This window comes from Eptatretus burgeri, chromosome 17, assembly GCF_056783735.1.
Source record: "Eptatretus burgeri isolate ZD-2024b chromosome 17, Ebu_testis_v1, whole genome shotgun sequence".
NCBI lineage: Eukaryota > Metazoa > Chordata > Myxini > Myxiniformes > Myxinidae > Eptatretus > Eptatretus burgeri.
Genome location: NC_140977.1, coordinates 55,344,813 through 55,364,261, shown reverse-complemented (window position 1 = coordinate 55,364,261; position 19,449 = coordinate 55,344,813). Strand labels below are relative to the sequence as shown.

At 46.8% G+C, this 19,449-nt stretch overlaps 1 protein-coding gene across 1 annotated transcript in view; it reads right to left on the bottom strand.

The window, feature by feature from the left end:
- Positions 1 to 1,413: 1,413 nt before the first annotated feature.
- Positions 1,414 to 19,449, bottom strand: part of LOC147010161 (forkhead box protein K2-like) — a 58,168-nt gene continuing 40,132 nt past the window's right edge. Inside the window, exons 4-9 of the mRNA XM_085860773.1 lie at positions 14,812 to 14,958; positions 10,468 to 10,661; positions 9,955 to 10,118; positions 7,932 to 8,291; positions 4,654 to 4,812; positions 1,414 to 3,980 (exon numbers count right to left, since the gene is read on the bottom strand). Of these exons, the coding sequence (XP_085716899.1) occupies positions 3,796 to 3,980; positions 4,654 to 4,812; positions 7,932 to 8,291; positions 9,955 to 10,118; positions 10,468 to 10,661; positions 14,812 to 14,958 (1,209 nt within the window). The 3' untranslated portion in view covers positions 1,414 to 3,795. The remainder of the gene's footprint in view (positions 3,981 to 4,653; positions 4,813 to 7,931; positions 8,292 to 9,954; positions 10,119 to 10,467; positions 10,662 to 14,811; positions 14,959 to 19,449) is intronic.

Sequence of the window (19,449 nt, the reverse complement as noted above, 5' to 3'; positions counted from 1 at the left end):
CTGACAATTTCTCTGAGGTTCCATTAACTACAACTCAAATTTTCACCAGGTTAAAAATACAATTGTTCATTGATGATGCCCGTAAATAGCGGTGTTTAAAAATGTAACCCCTTGTTCCCTTCCAAAATAAATCTTCTTTTGCATGACTCGTAATGTATTATCTGGTTCGCTCGTTCTGAGTTCCATTCCAAGCTGTCGTAAATCCAGGTTAGATTCCGATATTGCTTTCCTGGTGTCGATTTATCTCAACTTATCAATGGATTACAAGGGCAGTACAACAACGTCTCCTAACGTCACAGGCAGCCACCGGGAGAAGTTCTTCCATGAGCATCACCTGTGTTTGATGCTTCACACCTTCTCTGTCGTGGTGTTATTTATGTCACACAATGGTGTAAAAGCGATTATATTTCGATTGAATGATTGACCGTTTTCTTTTCAACAACCCATGGCAAAAATTTTGCAGATTTTGAATAAAATACTCGCTCGGTGCATCTCAAGCAATTCCAAACAAGGACACGGGCAGGATCTACGAGAGGAAAATTTGATTGGTTGAAATGACGGAAAACGCCGTAATATTTTGTCCAAGTACTGCTAAACTGAAGGGTTTTGAAAGTCCAAAAATGAGATTTGTGTTCTACAGTGTTCAAGCACAGTATATAATTAAATTGAAATAAAATAAAGATTTTAAAAGTTGTAGAAAAAAAAAAAAGATTCCAGAAGTTTACCGCCGTTGACGTAGCGTCTTTTACACCGCCTTATTTAACACATCACATCAGATATTTCGTGCCCGTTTGTGTCCTTTATGACGTCCTTATAAACAGTAAGTTTCCTGTTTGGAATGATTTTCAATTTTGTTTCACTGCCAGGTAATAAAAATATTATTTCACTCCTCTCTGCGCATGCGTGATCGGGATGAATTCTGAACCAAAGTCTTGTTAAACTTCAGGTTCGTTTTTCGATTCATGTTCCAATTCGTGCTTAAAATATAACATTCAATTTAAATGAAGTTGTTCCTCGATCATGAACTGACATTTGGAGTCAGAAGGACAGACAGAAGGAAACCAATTGCTTAAACCCACTTTTTGCTTCGCATGCGGTGACAACAAGCAGCCCCCTTAACTGTATTTCCAAATGCATGTTCTGCAAATGGTGTGTGTGTGTGTGTGTGTGTGTGTGTGTGTGTGTGTGTGTGTGTGTGTGTGTGTGTGTGTGTGTGTGTGTGCATAAATATAAATATGTGCTCACTGAAAATACACACACACACACACACACACACACACACACACCAACAATGCAGCAAGTTACCAGGCAGAATTATTAGTGCACAACCACCTTCGTTTTCCACATTTATCGACACTTTCAAACTTCAGTGTAAAAATTAAAACAAAGAAGTGGACAGCAAGACCAACAAGGTTTGTTTTGTGCAGAAATACAGTTGTATTTTCATTTCACAGCCAGGTGATCTGACGTTTAAGAGAAGAGGCAAGGATCACGTCTAGTGTTGCAGAAAGCTACGCGGTTGCCCTCAAAGGCAGCGGCATGCTCGTAGAAGACAGGTCAGCTCGGTCCATACAGGTGACTGAAAAAGCTACGCTTTTTACACACGACCATTGGAAAGCTATCCGTCACAGATTCAAACACCGGAAAGTACACAGTGAGACCGACCATGGCTCCGATGTCACGTACACGGGGCATTGAGTGCTGAGTCGATTCTCACACACAAAGGGGCCGCGACGAAGGCCCGTGTGTTGGTTATCGGGGGGTACTGCAGCCACCATTAAAATGAGGTGGGATCCGGCAAATGCCGTAATCTCCTCCTCCTCGTTCAATCGAGGCTTTGGCAATTGGACCTCTTGAAGTAAGTGCTACCGTTAACAGTGACAATATTGAGCACTTGTTGAAGAAAAATGCCATACAGACCATAGGCATGAAGCATGGCGTGTCAGCTACAAAGTTTTCAAAATGCCATATTCTAGTCCTCGTGCCTCGGTCAGGACGAAAATCTGACAAACTACCAGACAGTGCAATCTGCCCACTATGGCTTTCAGTCAATCCATGGACGTTTCACGTGACGATTACGCAGCTTTTGCTACCCTGCAATGGAGCACAAATCGGACTGTATGAAAACGTTTCGTTTTGAACCTTTACCTGGTGGAACTTATGTTCTCGTGCTCACTGTTTTAAAAGATTTTTCTTGGGATGATTATCTTTGTGCTCTGATCAAGGTCACAGTTTTTGATGAAACAAAACCTATGACCTGTGAGTCGCAGATATGTCAGTAATCAAGGACTGAGGATCTGGTTTGGTCAGGTATCATGCCACAGGGCAGTCCACCTGTAGAATCTGTCTCTGCAAGAAAGGTTTGTATTTTTTTCTTATACCAAAGATAGAGCCAAAGCTTTCGGAAAGTAACTCATAGGGTCTAGATTTGAAAGTTTACATCGAGTTTGTTTCTTTTACACCTCTTGGTGGCCGGTACAAGGCGAAACAACTGTGGTTCATAAGTTACTTTCAGTCAATCCATGTCACCCCTGGAAAGGCCAAAGACCAGAGGTTTAAAACCACCGTGGTGACACAGGTTACTCAGCAAAAACACAGGTGACACAGGTTGTTGTTTTTTTTGAATATCCTGGGACCCGTTTGTACTCTTTTGGAACTCCCCACTAAGGCCTGCGGTATTTCTCTAAACCACTGACAAAAGCGCAACTAAAGCGAGGAGAGAAGCTGTCTTGAAGGCTTTCATTCCCTGATGCACAAATATTTGCCAACCCATTCATCAAACGGACACACCACTCATACTGATCTGCTGCGACGGCAAAGTCGAGAGTGTCAGGATTCAGACCTGTAGTCAGATTGCTCCGAGCTAGATCTGACTGCAGAGTTCAAGCCATCCTAACCAGATGGATTTTGTCAACTTAAAGTTGAGAAGCATATGTTTACCACAGTGGGAACCAAGGTGCAGCTGACATTTTTGAGCTCGAGCAAAAATCAAAAAAAAAAAAAAAATCTCTTGCAAGCAGTTTTCTTGGTTCACAGAGTGACTTGGAGAATGGGGATGAATCTTGGAGTGTCCAAGGAGAGCTTGCTGCAGTACCTGTCTTCCCTTGTATAATACACAGATTGTTAAGTGTGTGCACCCATCATTTGGCTTGAAAATGTTGGGATAAGCGATGACAAACCTTGACAGAAGTAGGATTGTTTCAGGAAAAGGTGTGTTAAAGCAGATGCTGACCATTATCAGGCTGAGAAGATGACCATCATACTTTGTTCCGAGATTTCCCCTTTCTGCAGATGTTCTGGCACATTAGAGACTCATTTGTTTCAGAGCATCTTTGTATATCTGCAGGAGTTATCCCAGGAGATGTGTGGTGATGTACGACCCATCGCTGTGCACAGATTGCTCGTAGCTGGTAAACTGGTGAGAGATAGTTCTTCTTCAGTTACTAAACATAGCAACAACCTAAAGGGAGATGTGTGAGCCTGCATGCAGACTTGATGAAAACCAGTGACTTCAAATGTGCTCTATATAGCTGGGGTCAACCTTCCTCAGATCTTAGTGTGGCAACAATTTGCCTTCTGCAGCCACTGCAGTCTGGAAAGAGGGCTTTTTCGAGGCAGGCAGAACACAGACAGGCAAAGGATCTAAAGTCAGATAACAAACGTGACCACTGCAGATGGTGTCACCAAGATTGCATGATCGCTGCATTATCGTGCACCGAATGTCTGAACGACGTGTATGCAGGACTAATGAGATCCAAAGCACTGCTGCTGGAATCGGGGATCACCACAAGTAGTTCACTTGGCCGATGAATCGTCCACGTGGGTAAGGGTCACAGCTTCAGTGGGAGAGTGGCTGTGAGACTGGACTCGAGGTCGTTTAGCTTCAGTGCATCCTTCTGGTTCTTTCTCTGCATCAGTCGATAGCTGATAACAGTTATCGGACAATGTAGAACCATCAATGCAGCGCTTGCTCATGGCCCCTGTAAAGCACACATAATTAACGAGAAAGATTCAGAGTAGCTAAGACATGCATAAAACATTGGCAAACATAGGATGGTAAGAGATGCATTTCAGTAGATAGCTCTCCAAGCTGAGTAAACAAGCTCAGTTTGAGGCCCATCAGGCCCGTGACTGTCGGCAAGGTCAGCAAGGGGCCACATCGCCCGCCGGGGCGAGGCGCGACAGGCCCGCGCCCACCGGGGCTATGCGCGAGGGTCACGTGCCTGCCGGGGCTAGCCATGACGGCCCCGCCCCTGCCGGGTATAGCCGCAACAGACCTGCCCCTGCTGGGTCTGGCCAAGACAGCCTCGCACCTGCTGGAAGCTAGGCTAGCTAGGCCCGTGCCCACTGGGCCGAGGCGTGCCAAGTCCGTGCTGGTGGGCAAGGCCCGCACCTGTGAGCGAGACGCATCAGGCCCACGCCCGCGAGCGAGGCGAGTCAGGCTCACGGGTGAAAGCTGCATTTTACAAGATATCGTCAGTTTGACTCTGCATGGTAATTGCAGTCATGTTCAGACCAATTTTTGATAATGGGTAAGGTGAGGAATTTTGCTCAGTGATATTTCATCTAACCTTTGCCAGGGTGGGTGGAGTTTATGGTACAATTGACAGAGTCAGGCTATTTCAAACAATGAAAGTAAAAATGCAGCCTTACTGGAAACAACTGGAGGAGTGTGCAATCCATTTTGGCGGAATGGCTGGCTCGGGTGGCTTTGTGGACTGGGAAGCACAGGGTGCCAGACTGAACCAGCTGTCTGGATTACAGATGTCGCACCGATGGGCCGTGACAAGATCAGCGGACGTGTGATCGCCACTGTGTGCACATGCAAAGTCTGATGAAAATATTTCAACATGAGACAAAAGTCAATCTAAAAATTCAAGTCACAATCCTAACCCAGCCCTGCTTGCCAGGTCTTCACCTCCAACCACAGTTCCCTCTACTCCGGGACACATTTGCCTCATTCACAATGTGAAGTGGGGCTTTCATGGAGTAATAATCATTGAAGTGTTTCGAGCTGCAAGAGGAGCTGATCGCTTATAATTCCTTCTGGGCTGTGGTTGATGTGATTGCGGAACCGTATGTGGGCACGACGGGACTTTACAAAGCTGTTCCCCAGGACGATGTTCAGTTTCTCACAGCATCGGCTTGTTTCTGGCACGACTCTGCTTCTCCTATTGTGATCGTTTATTATTATTTGAAAACAAATATCAGTTTTCACATGTGCAGTTGCGCTGATAGGCCTTTTCATTCCTCAAATGTTTAGCCAGTTCAGCCTACGCATTCTCTTTTGCCAAAATACCAGCAACTCTGTGATCTCGTAAAAGCACAAAGACCGAGCCTGTAGTGTCAGCCATTTTGTCTTCCCCGGTCTTCTTGGGGGGGGGGGGGGCTGGGTGCACGATGTCATTGAGAGACTAACAAACGTTCCCATCCGCTGGAACGAGATGGGACTGCATCCCGCAGAAACACTATGCTGCCTGGTTAAGGTGGGATTTCGTTGGAGAAGGCAGCACACAACAGTTGATGATGCAAACGAGGCGTTATTTATTTTGTGCACTCTGTAATCTCGATGCACTCAAGGCTACCGATTTCGCAAACAAATTGAGTGGAGGGATAAAAGAATGCAGGTGAAGAGAAAACATGGACCCCCGAACATTCCTCAACGCCTTTTGCTAGCGCACAATGCCGACAATATGTCGTCCATCATCAGAATGATGGCATTCAAGTTCTTGAAATGCATTTTGAAACCGCGTCGCCGAGCCCGACGGAATCGGCGAATCAGAGGTAGAAAACAGGTGAAGAAAAACAACAACAACATTGCAATAACAATAATACACTCAGAAATGAAACAATTGTAAACATTTCTCAGCACATTTAAATGATTAATTTAGTTTACAAAATAATTTAATAAATCACTATATATTTTAACACATTTAATTAAATAAGTATATATATATATATAAAACATTTAAAATAAAATAAAAAGTTTATGAAAGCACTTTTAAAAGCCCAAGTTGCATTCGTCATCAAGTCAGTGGTCGCAGGGTGGTTGGTGTTGGGGAGAGCAAAATAATAAAATCAGAAAACAATCACTTTTGAAGCAAAGTCAGGTACGTCAGCAAGCCTGGTGTTGTCTTAACGGTTAAGGTGGCTGTCTTAAGATCTCAGGGTCTCGAGTTCAAGCCCCTGTTTTCGCTATTGAATTAACACCAGGTGGGGTGACAGCCTGTCATCCTTCTGAGGTTGGCAAAATGAGTTGAGTACCAGCACACTGTAGTAGGGGGCACTGCATCAGCGGCACCCCCAGAAAATGATGCAGCCAAGCAGCCAAAGGCTGCAGACAAATAAATAAATAAATAAGGTACGTAAGCTTAAATTATTTATTTTCAAACTCATTAACTGTCTATACACACACACACACACACGAGCGGCAGGAAGGATCACGTTATGATCCTCTCTGAGGTATATAGATTACAGTACATTTAGGCTCGAGTCCATTAGTCTGTAGGTGACACGACAAGCATATAATGCATCAAGAATGTTGGGTTTCCTCCCTTTCAGTGTTGTGTTAAACAGCAGGAGCGACTGTTAAAAAAAAAAGGTAATCATAAGTGTTTGTGGTTTGTTGTTTTTACTTCCGTAAGGGACGCCCCATGAAACGCCACGATAAGCTAATTTAACCACAATAATATGGCGTTTGTCCAAGGAGGAAAAACTCCTTGGGGAAATGGATATTATTCGTTTTAATATCGTCTTGTAATGATATTAATATAATGTTATTATCATCAGTGTTGTTCATAGTCCCCTACCGGTTTCACCGAAGGGGACTACGGTACGTAGGTTTGCTGTCCATCCGTCCGTCCCACCTGTGGTTTTTCAGACTTTTCTCCCACACCCTTCAACATGTTCAACTGAAACTTGGTACATGATTGAATAGCTACTGGAAAGTGGTTGCAGAGAAGGGAGAAGCGAGGCACAAAAGAGTTGAGGTGTGCAGTGGGCCTGGATTTTGGAAGTTTCACCAGGAAAGGATTTGCGAATGAACCAGTAAAAAAGGTCAGAGGATAAAAGATTTCGTGGAGATGTGGAATGATTGAGTAGTGCTGTGGTTTCTTGGCCAGTAACCTTATGTAGTGATAGAGTTGAGGGAGAATGGCGGCAAATGTCTCGTATTTTTAAAAATGCTTCGAAATGACTCGTAATACCCGCTCCCTTCGGCAGGGATCCGTGGTTAAACTACTTGCACGATTCCACATGGACCAACCTCCGTGTCTACCAACAATATACAGGTGAAAGTTGCAAGTCATCTTCCCAGGTTGGCCCAGCCGTTTTCGATTCTACGATGATTAGACGCACAAACGTACAGAGTTCCCTTGTTTTAATGTAGCTGGAAACACTAGCCACCCTCAGGGAGTGGCTGGATTGAGTTGGTGGTTGATGGGGAGGAGAGGGAAGGGGATGATTGGAGCAAATATATTTTGAACCATGGCTAGTAGTCCCCCCTATCTCCAGCAGGGGTCAGTATGCCACTTGCACTGTGCCACATTTACATGCGAAAATCGTAAGTCGTCAAACCACCCTCGCGGAGGGGTGGGATTGGGGGGGGGTGTTATTTTTTACCCATGACCTAACCCTAGCTACTCCCAGCACATATTGAACGGTTGGTGGAGATTGGCCCAGCCGTTTTCAATTCTATAATTAGCAGACATACATGTACACATGCACGCACGCACATCTCATCTCATATCGTAGGATTACCAATGACCAATCCTGAGTGAATGTTCTGATCCCAGATCACAGTTTGTCTATTTCTCCTTCTTATCCTGTTGTGTGCATTGGTTGTTATCATATTGCACTGTAAACATTATTACCACACCTCGTGAATTCATTCACAAAAGGTATGTTAGGAACGATCAAAAAGATTCTCTCACCATACTTTTGATCGCCCGACGAAAAATCCGTCGATGTTTCTTGCACTGCATTCACTCTCGGCAAGCTTGAAGCCACGATCTCCTCCTCCTCTTTACCCTGACTCGCACGCCTGACCATGAGCATCATGTCCCGCCCAGAAGCGTTCTGGGACGTGGGGATGGCCACAGAGCCCGGGCTTTGAAGCAATGGCGCCAGGCCATGCTGATGCACGGCTGTCGTTTGGCTGGCAAGACCCTGCGGCAGTACGGAGAGCTGGGCAGCGTTTGGTGGAAGCAAGGTGTATGCCACTGGTTTAATGAACGCACCTTGTAGAGGGTACTGAGCTACAAACTTAAGCGGTTGTCCAGATACTGGAGAACCTGGCAGACGTGCAACACAGGGGTTCAGTTAGTTTCTCTTACAAAGCAGCGTCTGACCAATATGCAATATATCTTCAACTCCAAAAACCCGTCATACGGTGGATCAAACGGCAACAAACAATCACATTCCCATCACAGCATTCATCAAGAGGCCAAAAGTTACAACTTGCTTCCGTGTTTCCCAACCGTGAAACAGGTTGGCCATTTTAACAAAACCAGACTGTTCTTTTCACCAAGATCTGAGCCAACGGTGATCGTCCAACGTTGGGTATGGCTGGGCGATATTGATATTTTTGCTCGTCGATTATCGTCCCTCCAAATATCGACGACCTAGCGATATATCGACATCACGCAATCATTTATGCTACTGTAATGCAACCACCTGGCAGCAATAGCTGGCGCTTGGGGGGTACACCCTCTCGATGTTTCTATGCATCACCCTAGCGATGAGCCACTGCACAATAGCTTGAAGATACAGCTATTTATCGCCATGTAATCTGTCCTGAAATTGATGTGAACACTTTCGTGTGCTCTCGCTGAAAGCAGTGTTTGTGTCTTTGTCAAACACATCATATGAATGGGTATTTTTGAACATTAATTGCACTTTCGCAGAGTGAGGAAGAAGCTGCTGTGGCCCAACATCGGACTTCATCGACACTGTGTGTTAAAGTAGCCGGATTTCTCCGTCCGTCCCTCTGCCTTTCATGCTCTTTTTGCTGGGACGTCATTACGGTGTTACGTTTAGTGCTAGGCGAGGCCTCTACGGACCTCGTGAACCTAATAATAATTATTAGTTCAGGTATCCATATTGAGTACGATCCCATGAATCGCCATGTTGAAAATTGCACGCCAAGTGCGTGCTGATTTAATTAATTTTTTTGTATACCTTGTCGAGGCTCGTGGAAGAGCTAGTACTAGTACACTGAACGGATCAGGACGCAACAGGATAAAAGGCACAGTCGAGAAAGGGGGGGGGGGGTGATATAAGGCTGATGTAGGAGCTTGAAAGACAAATCACATGCAGGACAAAGACATTCGTACAGATCAGTGTACTTATATAATTAATTATTAGGATATCAGGAGACGACGGACAAATATGTATAAGCAAATGGGATTTGCACCAAGAACCCGGGTTCCACATATCGTGAGCTAGTGGAAAAGATGGGAATGCCAACGGGTCAACCGGGATGTTTCCATATTTAATTAATGAAATGACAATCAAAATGTAACATTTTCTATCAATTAAAGTGGAATCCTGACAACAATACAGTCATGAAATGTGGCCGTCAACATATTACATACGCAAGACATGGTACACATTCCTCTCCAATAACCCAACCTCCTCCTCAAAAAAAATTTTAAAGCTCATTTTACTTGATTAACTCGTGAAGCTGCAATCCCCTTTTATTCGGTGCCATTTCCATGTTAAAGTCTTAAACACCGACTTTACCGTAAACCAAATGTACTGGCCTAAAGCACAACCCGACTCACATGATATCGTAGGACGCACTGTAAAGAATTAATGAAAGGCCGGTCATCTCAGGAGGGGATTATATGGAAGGTCCAAGCAAGTAAAACATCGTGTGCTTAACCAATGTAGAACATGAATGAATGCACACCATTCAGAAAGGTTCATAAAGAAAAATCTAAATGAACAAAGTACCGGGGGCACTGTGGGTGTAGCGAGATTCCTCATAGCCTAGTCCTGCCTGCAGGAACCGGACCTCGCTCTCATCCTGAGGAACAGGAGAACCCTCGCAGGATGGGGGCTCGGGGGTTTTCAAGATGCCGGCCTGGCCGCCATGAGTGGGGGATGCTGGGGCGCTCCTAAAAGGGAGGTGGATTGGAATAAAAAGTGCAAGAAATGGAGGAGAGCGGGTGAGGTTTGGAATGTTAGTGGCGATGAAAGTGCTTTTGATTGTTTACGTCTTCTAGCAATTTTATTATGGTTATCTTTAAAAGAGAAAGGAAACAATGGGGAACTGGTTTAGAATACAGCCAAAGGGTGGAGGCAAGTTTGTATCTGAGAACGTGGGCGTAAAACAGCAATGAAGCCGCTCAAGCATTAACGCAGAAGCCAGCAGCAACGGTTTGCCAAAGCACAAGCCAACGTGACCATTATAGTCTTCGCCAAACATCGGGTCTCCAAACGGCACAGTAATCTGCATTTGGCTACCTCGAAGAAAGCAGTCCAAAGGGCGTGCGAAAACACGGTGTTCCACGCTGTCGTCTCTTCTTGTAGGCCTGCTCTGCTAGTTTAGCCTCGCACGAGGGGTCTATCCGCCAGAATGAGCCTTTCCCTGGCTCCTCCTGTGAACGCGGTACCTTGACAAAATAACGATTCAGCGACAAGTTGTGCCGGATGGAATTCTGCAGGACATGGAAAACACATCAAGACTCTCGCAGTCACGTCATGGGCACAACAGTCATTATTTCTGCCAGAGATTTAACCCCCAACTGCCGGGTGTTAATCGTAAAACTTGAAAATCCATATTTATATTTTGAGAAATGAAAAAAGGATGGACAAGCAAAGTTTGACAACATGACAACGGTGGTTAAATACACACGGACAACAAAGAGTTTGGGAAACTATCGCAGACTTTGCAACAAAAAGCAGAAATCAAATCATGAAAAATACAAGGAAATAAGTTTTATAAACAGGAAGGAGAGAGAGACAGAGAGACAGAGAGACAGTGAGAGAGAAAAAAAAGTTGGATGAGAAATGAAAAGAGAGCAGTGAAACTCGGTGTGCAAGGTAAATGCGTCCCGCAGGTCCAGGTCGGGAGTAATAGGGGTTGATTGAACGAGTAAGGAAATGTTCCTTTTTCATTGGCTACAGCCAGTCGCAAACTGTGAGAAGGAGGCAAAGAGATGACAAAGAAAAGAATAAGGCAAAAGTGTGAAAGTCAGGTCCTCCACACCAGACTACAATGAACAGCTCACTCTGCAGGCACACAACTGGAGGGAAGTAGCGAGGCCTGTGACTCGGTCGAAAAAAAACATGGTTCAGATCTGGCTCGGTAATATTGGCACAAAGATTGCCGGGACCCGGATGGGCTCAGAAATCGGATGAGTTTGCATTGCGTCGAGGGAATGAAAATTGATTGCATGGGGGGTGCACGGCGTCGATCGAAGCTGTGTTGACAGGTGCAGCTGGCCACGGCACTGCTCACGCTACAATGCAACGGTGTCCGATGCAGGAAATGATAACGATTAATTAGTCACTTAACAGAACAACGTAATATTTCCATTCCTTTCATTCGATGATGAGTTGTAAATTCAAATGTCATGCCAGGCATATTTCCATAAAGGAGGTTGCTGGAATTGCTGATTTGCACTACGCTCGTCTGATAAATGTTTTTGTTCCGCTCTTTATGGCGTCTCGTGGCTATCGACCCCCACTTAGTACACACGCTCCGTATGGAAATGCTGCGAGCGGAATTGAGACTCGAGAACACAGAGAGAGAGAGAGAGACACAGAGAGAGAGAGAGAGAGACACAGAGAGAGAGAGAGAGAGACACAGAGAGAGAGAGAGACACAGAGAGAGAGAGAGACACAGAGAGAGAGAGAGAGACACAGAGAGAGAGAGAGACACAGAGAGAGAGAGAGAGACACACAGAGAGAGAGAGAGAGACACAGAGAGAGAGAGAGAGACACAGAGAGAGAGAGAGAGACACAGAGAGAGAGACAGACAGACACAGAGAGAGAGAGAGACAGACAGACACAGAGAGAGAGAGAGACACAGAGAGAGAGAGAGACACAGAGAGAGAGAGACAGAGAGACAGACAGAGAGAGACAGAGAGACAGAGAGACAGACAGAGAGAGAGAGAGAGACACAGAGAGAGAGATACAGAGAGATACACAGAGAGAGAGAGAGAGAGAGAGAGAGAGAGAGAGAGAGAGAGAGAGAGAGAGAGAGAGAGAGAGAGAGAGAGAGAGAGAGAGAGAGAGAGAGAGAGAGAGAGACAGAGAGAGAGAGACACACAGAGAGAGAGACAGAGAGAGACAGAGAGAGACAGAGAGAGAGAGAGAGAGAGAGAGAGAGAGAGAGAGAGAGAGAGACTCGAGAAGTCCATAATCAAATTGTTATGCGTCCTGCATTTCAAGGTTGTTGTTTTTTTGTTTTTTAAACCTCCGCCATCAAAGGTGGATTGAGTTATGTTTTCACCCCTGTCTGTTTGTCTGTCTGTCTGTCTGTCTGTCTGTCTGTGAGCACGGTATCTCAAAAAGTTATGGACAGATTCAGACAAAACTTGGTGGACAGGATGGATGTGTGACAAGGACGAATCAATTCGATTTTGCTGAGGATCCGGATCCAGATACTAGATTTTTGAATGGATTCTTCACCATTGAAAGATTGGGGCCAAAAGCTATATATAGCACGATATCTGAAAAAGTTATGGGCGGATTCGGACGAGACTTGGTGGATGAGTCGGGTAGGTGACAATAACAAGCTGATTAGATTTTGATCCAGGTCTGGACGCCGAACCGGCCTATCAGTGGGATACAAAACGTGAACTGTGCAGCCTGGCGGAGGTATGAGCTCCATCGGTAGCCATTCTCATTGTTTGTTTGCTTGTTTGTTGTTGAGGGTGTCAATTTGTGAACTTTATCAACCGGCACAGTCAGTGAATAATCAAAGACTTTGTGTAATCCATGTATAAAACAATAAAATACAACACTTGTGTGAGGAAATCGATATTCAACTGCCAGCAGTGCACATGGCTAAGTTCGGATTATCTTCTGGCGGCATATCGGAGATCGATCGAAGTTAACTCAGAGGTAGTCGCACCGTGAGACCCATGCCCACGGCTAACTCAGAGCTACAAAGGTAGTAGTTACAGGGCCAGATTTAGTGCTGTCCCCGAATCGAGTTCTGAGTTTCCGAACTTGGTGCGTTGCGCTTCCGAGCCAAGTCCGAGTCGAGCCAGATTTGGATGCCAGCTTGGAAAAAAAAATTTGGCACATTTTGTCACATTAAATTAATTAATGGAAGTATTTAGTAAGTGTGTTTGGTGGAAATGTGCATTAGTACACGAATCGGATGTGCTACAGCATGGTCACGTTTCTATTTCTGAGTTGCAAAGCAAATTCATAGACTAATGCACATTTCTTACACACACACACACACACACACACACACACACACACACACACACACACACACACACACACACACACACACACACACACACACACACACACACACACACACACACACACACACACACACACTCCATTATTTCATTTCATGTGACAGGAAAATACCCGAGTTCTTTTACCGAGTTAGCAACCAAACACGGCTCGACTAAGACTCGACTTTGAAGTGCAACTTGCTGCTATCAAGTTTGGGAACTCGGTTCGGGCAGAGCACTAGAAGTAGCAAAGGCCCCTCAAACTCACATACAGAGAAAGAAGTGCCAATCTCTCAGAGATGTTTATGAAGAATCCATACATTTGTGCGTGGCACGTGGCTGCTGGTTTGCATCATTGCTGGGAGTGTGGCTCTGCCACTAATGTGGCGCCCCCTACGGGTTACAGCAGGAGTTTGTTGAGGGCAACGACGATAACTCACCAACTCTTTGTAAAAAAAAAAAAAAAAGAAAAAAAAAGAAGAAACGCCGTAGGATTGTGAACCTCCAACTAATTCAGGCAGACAGGACACCCGGCTTAATGGCCTTCCTCGGGACAACACAATTTTGATGCAATGCCCTGCCAGTGAAACACCAATCTGACAGTTTATAGTTGAATCGGGAATCGAACCTAGAGTAAACACCTCAAAGGGAGGTGAACTACCTCTGCACGATCGTGACATTGGAGAATAATCAGCACCAACTCTCCGTCTCACCGGCCAAGTAACCAGCACTAACTCTCTGTCTCTCGAGCCAAATAATCAGCACTAACTCTCCATCTCATGGGCCAAATAATCAGCACTAACTCTCTGTCTCTCGAGCCAAATAATCAGCACTAACTCTCCATCTCATGGGCCAAATAATCAGCACTAACTCTCCGTCTCACCGGCCAAGTAACCAGCACTAACTCTGTCTCTCAGGCCAAATAATGAGCATGAACTCTCCATCTCCCGGGCCAAATAATCAGCACTAACTCTCCATCCCATAGGCCAAATAATCAGCACCAACTCTGTCTCACATGTGAAATAATCAGCACTAACTCTCCATCTCCTGGGCCAAATAATCTGCACTAACTCTATTTCACGGGCTAAATAATCAGCCCCAAATCTGTTTCACGGGCCAACAGCCTCGAATGGCTGGGCTGCCTGTTGGTGAAGCCCAGGGTATTGGCAAAACAACACTGCCAAGACGCCACGGCATAATCATATGGAGATGTCACTGAACTGACAGAACGTTGAACCATGCACAAGAGGCCACCAATGCATGCAGAAAAGCAGAAGCGTGGGCAAAGAGAAGCGATTCACAAGCCGGAACTATCGGCACGATGTCGTAAACAAAAGTTTAACTTATAAGTTACACCTGTGTGGAGCTTTTGAAACGCTGTTACCTGCCAGCCCTTGTCACTCATGCGGTAGAACGGGTAGTGTTGAGTGATGTGTGAATAAATCCCACTCAGTGTCAGTTGCTTATCAGCTGATGATGTGATGGCTTGGATGATGAGCTGTGCATACGAGTATGGTGGTTTCCCAACTTCCTGTGGTTGGGGTCACACAGGTAACAGCAGTTTATAACATGGAAAAGACATCATTACAACATCCAAAACAACTGCAACGTTTGGGAGGGGGGGGGAAGTGAGAGAGAAAGGGCGAGAGAAGGAGGGGGGGTGGATACTTTCTGACTTGAATTTCTCCCAATCGCAAATTCTCCCTTCTGGACTTGGTGATGACAAACTTCTTCGCAAATGTCTCCTGCTCTTCCTTCCTCGGCTCCAATCGGTTCACCTGATCGTGTGCTTGCAAGAGTCAACATTTCTCTGACGATTCCGCTTCAGCGCAGATGAGTCTGGCATTTCACTAAGGCAGATAGATCGGCAGCGACTGCAATCTCTCTGAATCTCAATCTCAATCTCAATCTCAATCTCAATCTCAATCTCAATCTCAATCTCAATCTCAATCTCAATCTCAATCTCAATCTCAATCTCAATCTCAATCTCTCTCTCTCTCTCTCGCACAGATCCATCCCATCTCATCTTCAGTTATCATACCATTCCTTCCACCAATGGTACACCAAATCCCGTGGTGAGGCAGTTGCTCTGAAACAACCTCCCTTCTCTTCCTGGAAGGCAAATCTGACCGAAGGCAATCTCGGTGCTTTCCAAAAAGTACGCAACAAGTTGTGTGCACTCTCAGGAGAGCCACAAAACATCTGTCCAACCGCAAGAATGATCTTTCAAACTTGTCTCCCTCCTCTAAAACTTGGTGGCAGCTTGTTAAGCGTGTTTCTGGAGCATGCTCCCCTTCCAACCCTTCCCCTCTCTTCAAATGGCACCATAACTGACTCTGCTCGTTAAGAAGGCTGAATGCCTCAATCCTATGTTTGCTTTCAAATCTTGTTTCCACAACCCCTCACTCTCGGTACCCACCCTTCCCTGTCGTACCAAACTGCTTCTGGACTCTGCATCTTTTGCACCTGAGAAGGTGAAGAAGTTTCTGTCAACCCTCCACTCTGATTCTGAAACTGGATGGGACGGCATCAGCCCACGTGTCCTAAAAACCTGCTCTGCTGCCCTTGCACATCCTCTCTCTGCCCTTTTCACCCTGTAATTTTCCCTAGGTCATCTTCCATCTGCTTGGAAATCAGTCAACATCACTGCATTACATAAAATGGTGCAAAAACGAATCCCCTCAACTATAGACTTATTAACTTATTTCCAACCATCAGCAATGTCATGGAATCCATCATTGCAGTTGATATGAAATCATTCCCGTTCTACAATAACATCATCTCAGGTCATCAATTTGGTTTCAGACCAGGTCACTCCACCTTGGACATGCTGCTTCCACTCTCCCAACAATGGATGGAGGCCCTCAATGTCAGACATGAGATCAGGGCAGTCTCTCTGGCCGTATCTCGTGCTTTTGATACAGTTTGGCATCTCGCCGTACTCTCCAAACTTATTGCCTGTGGCATCCAAGGCCAACTCGACACGTGGCTTACTGACTTCCTCCACTCTTGTAGCCAACGTGGAGCTCTCAATGGAATCCTTTCATCTCCTCTCCCTGTCAAGGCTGGAGAGCCCCAAGGCAGTGTTCTGGGTCCAGTCCTATTCCTGATCTTCATAAATGATTTCTCTTACTCTCTGGAAAAATCCTCTTTATCTATTTGCTGATGAATCCACCCTCTGCCCTGACGACACTCATCCCTCATCCTTCAGGCAGACACACCCTGCAGCCTCTTCCCTCTCTTCATACCTTGACACAGTCACAAACTGGTCAAACACTTAGTCCTTAGGAATATGTCTATTAGTCCTGATAAATCTCACTCTCACATTATCTCTCTCCAAAAGGACCACTTGGCAAACCTTTCTATCTCCTTTCTTAACAATCCTCTCGAAGACAATCAATCAAACTCCTGGGTCTCACTATCAGCCACGATTTTTCTTGGGCAAACCACATTTCCAAGTTGGCCTCCAAAGCCAGTCGCTGACTGGGCATCCTCCGTCGTGCAAAGTCCTTCCTTGGCACACCTGAACTTGCATCCATGTGCAAGGCCTTCATCTACAATTTGATGGAGTGTTGCTCTTTTGGGCTGGAACCCCTGCCTCACACCTTGCTCAGATTTATGCTGTGGAAACCAAGGTCTTCAAGATCATTCGAATCTCCCACGATGAAGCTGATTCTATGGGCCGATCACGTCACCATCGCAGACAGGTCAGTGGTCTCCCTGTCTTCTTCCACCTTCTTTTTAGTCTTGCACCCCTCTGTTCTCTCCGTGTTCCCACCCCACTCTGCATGTGCACGTGGTCTACCAGCAACCCCCTTCTGGTGAAACCCCAAAAATCCAGGATAATTTCTCCACCTCCACTCGTTTTTTGTTCTTTTTTCCTGGATGTGGAACCAGCTTGCACATTCTTTTCAATGTCATTTTTCCCTCCAGGTCTTCAAGACAGCTGTTCACAACCATCTCAGATCATCTCCAATCCAAAACCATGATCTTTTCTACCCTCGTGCAGGATATCTTAAAAAGTTGTGGAAGGACTTGGACGAAACTTGGTGAACAGGTTCGGAGTGCGACAAGGATAAACTGATTAGATTTTGGTGAAGATCTGAATCTGGATCCGATAATTTTTTAAGTGATTCTTCACCATCGGGAGATAGGGCTAAACCGATATATAGCACGATATCTCAAAAAGGTGTGGACAGATTCGGACGAAACTTATTGTACAGGATGGAAGGGTATGTGACGAGGACGAATCAATTTGATTCTTGAAATTTGAAGATCCGAATCCGGATCTAGATACGAGAATTATTTAATTTTTAAAGTGATTCTTCACCATTGAGAGATTGGGCCAATCACGATATATAGCACATTTCAAAAATGTATTGGACCCAAAATATTCTACTGGATGTTCTACAAAATGTTCTACTCGGCCTTGCATGGAGGAGGTATACGCTCTACAGAGTGCCTTTCTAGTTTGTCCTTCAACCTTGCTGTTGGTGTGTTTCCCCATCTCTTGCTCTTGCTCTGTTATGTCCTGATCCGTTCTATGTTCCAGCTCGACTCTGTACAAAAAAGAAGCGGGTGAGTGGTAGGGGAAGATGAGGGGGGGAGGGGTGAGGGAGGGTGGGAAATAGAGAGAGGGAGTGAGAGGAGGTTGAGAGAGGGAGAAGAAGGGCAGGGAAGGGTGGAAGAGTGGTGGAAGAGTGGTGGAAGAGTGGTGGAAGAGTGGTGGAAGAGTGGTGGAAGAGTGGTGGAAGAGTGGTGGAAGAGTGGTGGAGACGGTATGTTTGGGGGGGGGGACAGTGGGAGGGGGTGAAGACAGTCGTGGGGGAGGAGAGAGAAAACAATTGGGGGGGGAGATACAATGGGGGAGGAGAGACAATGGGGGGACAGAGACAGTGGGGGGGAGAGATGGGGAGGGGGAGAGGGACTGGGGGGAGAGAAACAGTGGGGGGGAGAGAGACAGTGGGGGGGAGAGAGACAGTGGGGGGAGAGAGAGACAGTGGGGGGGGAGAGAGAGACAGTGGGGGGGAGAGACAGTGGAGCGGGAGAGAGACAGTGGGGGGAGAGAGACAGTGGGGGGGAGAGAGACAGTGGGGGGGAGAGAGACAGTGGGGGGAGAGAGACAGTGGGGGGAGAGAGACAGTGGGGGGGAGAGAGACAGTGGGGGAGGGAGAGAGACAGTGGGGGAGGGAGAGAGACAGTGGGGGAGGGAGAGAGACAGTGGGGGGGAGAGAGACAGTGGGGGGAGAGAGACAGTGGGGGGAGAGAGACAGTGGGGGGGAGAGAGAGACAGTGGGGGGAGAGAGACAGTGGGGGGAGAGAGACAGTGGGGGGAGAGAGACAGTGGGGGGAGAGAGACAGTGGGGGGGGAGAGACAGTGGGGGGAAGAGACAGTGGGGGGAGAGAGACAGTGGGGGGAGAGACAGTGGGGGGAGAGACAGTGGGGGGAGAGACAGTGGGGGGAGAGACAGTGGGGGAGAGACAGTGGGGGAGACAGTGGGGGGAGAGAGATGGTGGGAGGGGATACGGTGAGGTGGGGTAGAGAGACGGTGAGGGGGTAGAGAGATGGTGAGGGGGGGGTGAGAGAGACGGCGAGGTGGGGAAGAGACCGTTTGGGGGAGACTATGGGGGGAGAAGGGACTGTGGGGAGGGAGAGACTGCGGGGGAGGGAGAGACTGCGGGCGAGGGAGAGACTGCGGGCGAGGGAGAGACTGCGGGCGAGGGAGAGACTGCGGGCGAGGGAGAGACTGCGGGCGAGGGAGAGACTGCGGGCGAGGGAGAGACTGCGGGCGAGGGAGAGACTGCGGGCGAGGGAGAGACTGCGGGCGAGGGAGAGACTGCGGGCGAGGGAGAGACTGCGGGCGAGGGAGAGACTGCGGGCGAGGGAGAGACTGCGGGCGAGGGAGAGACTGCGGGGGAGGGAGAGACTGCGGGGGAGGGAGAGACTGCTGGGGAGGGAGAGACTGCTGGGGAGGGAGAGACTGCGGGGGAGGGAGAGACTGCGGGGGAGGGAGAGACTGCG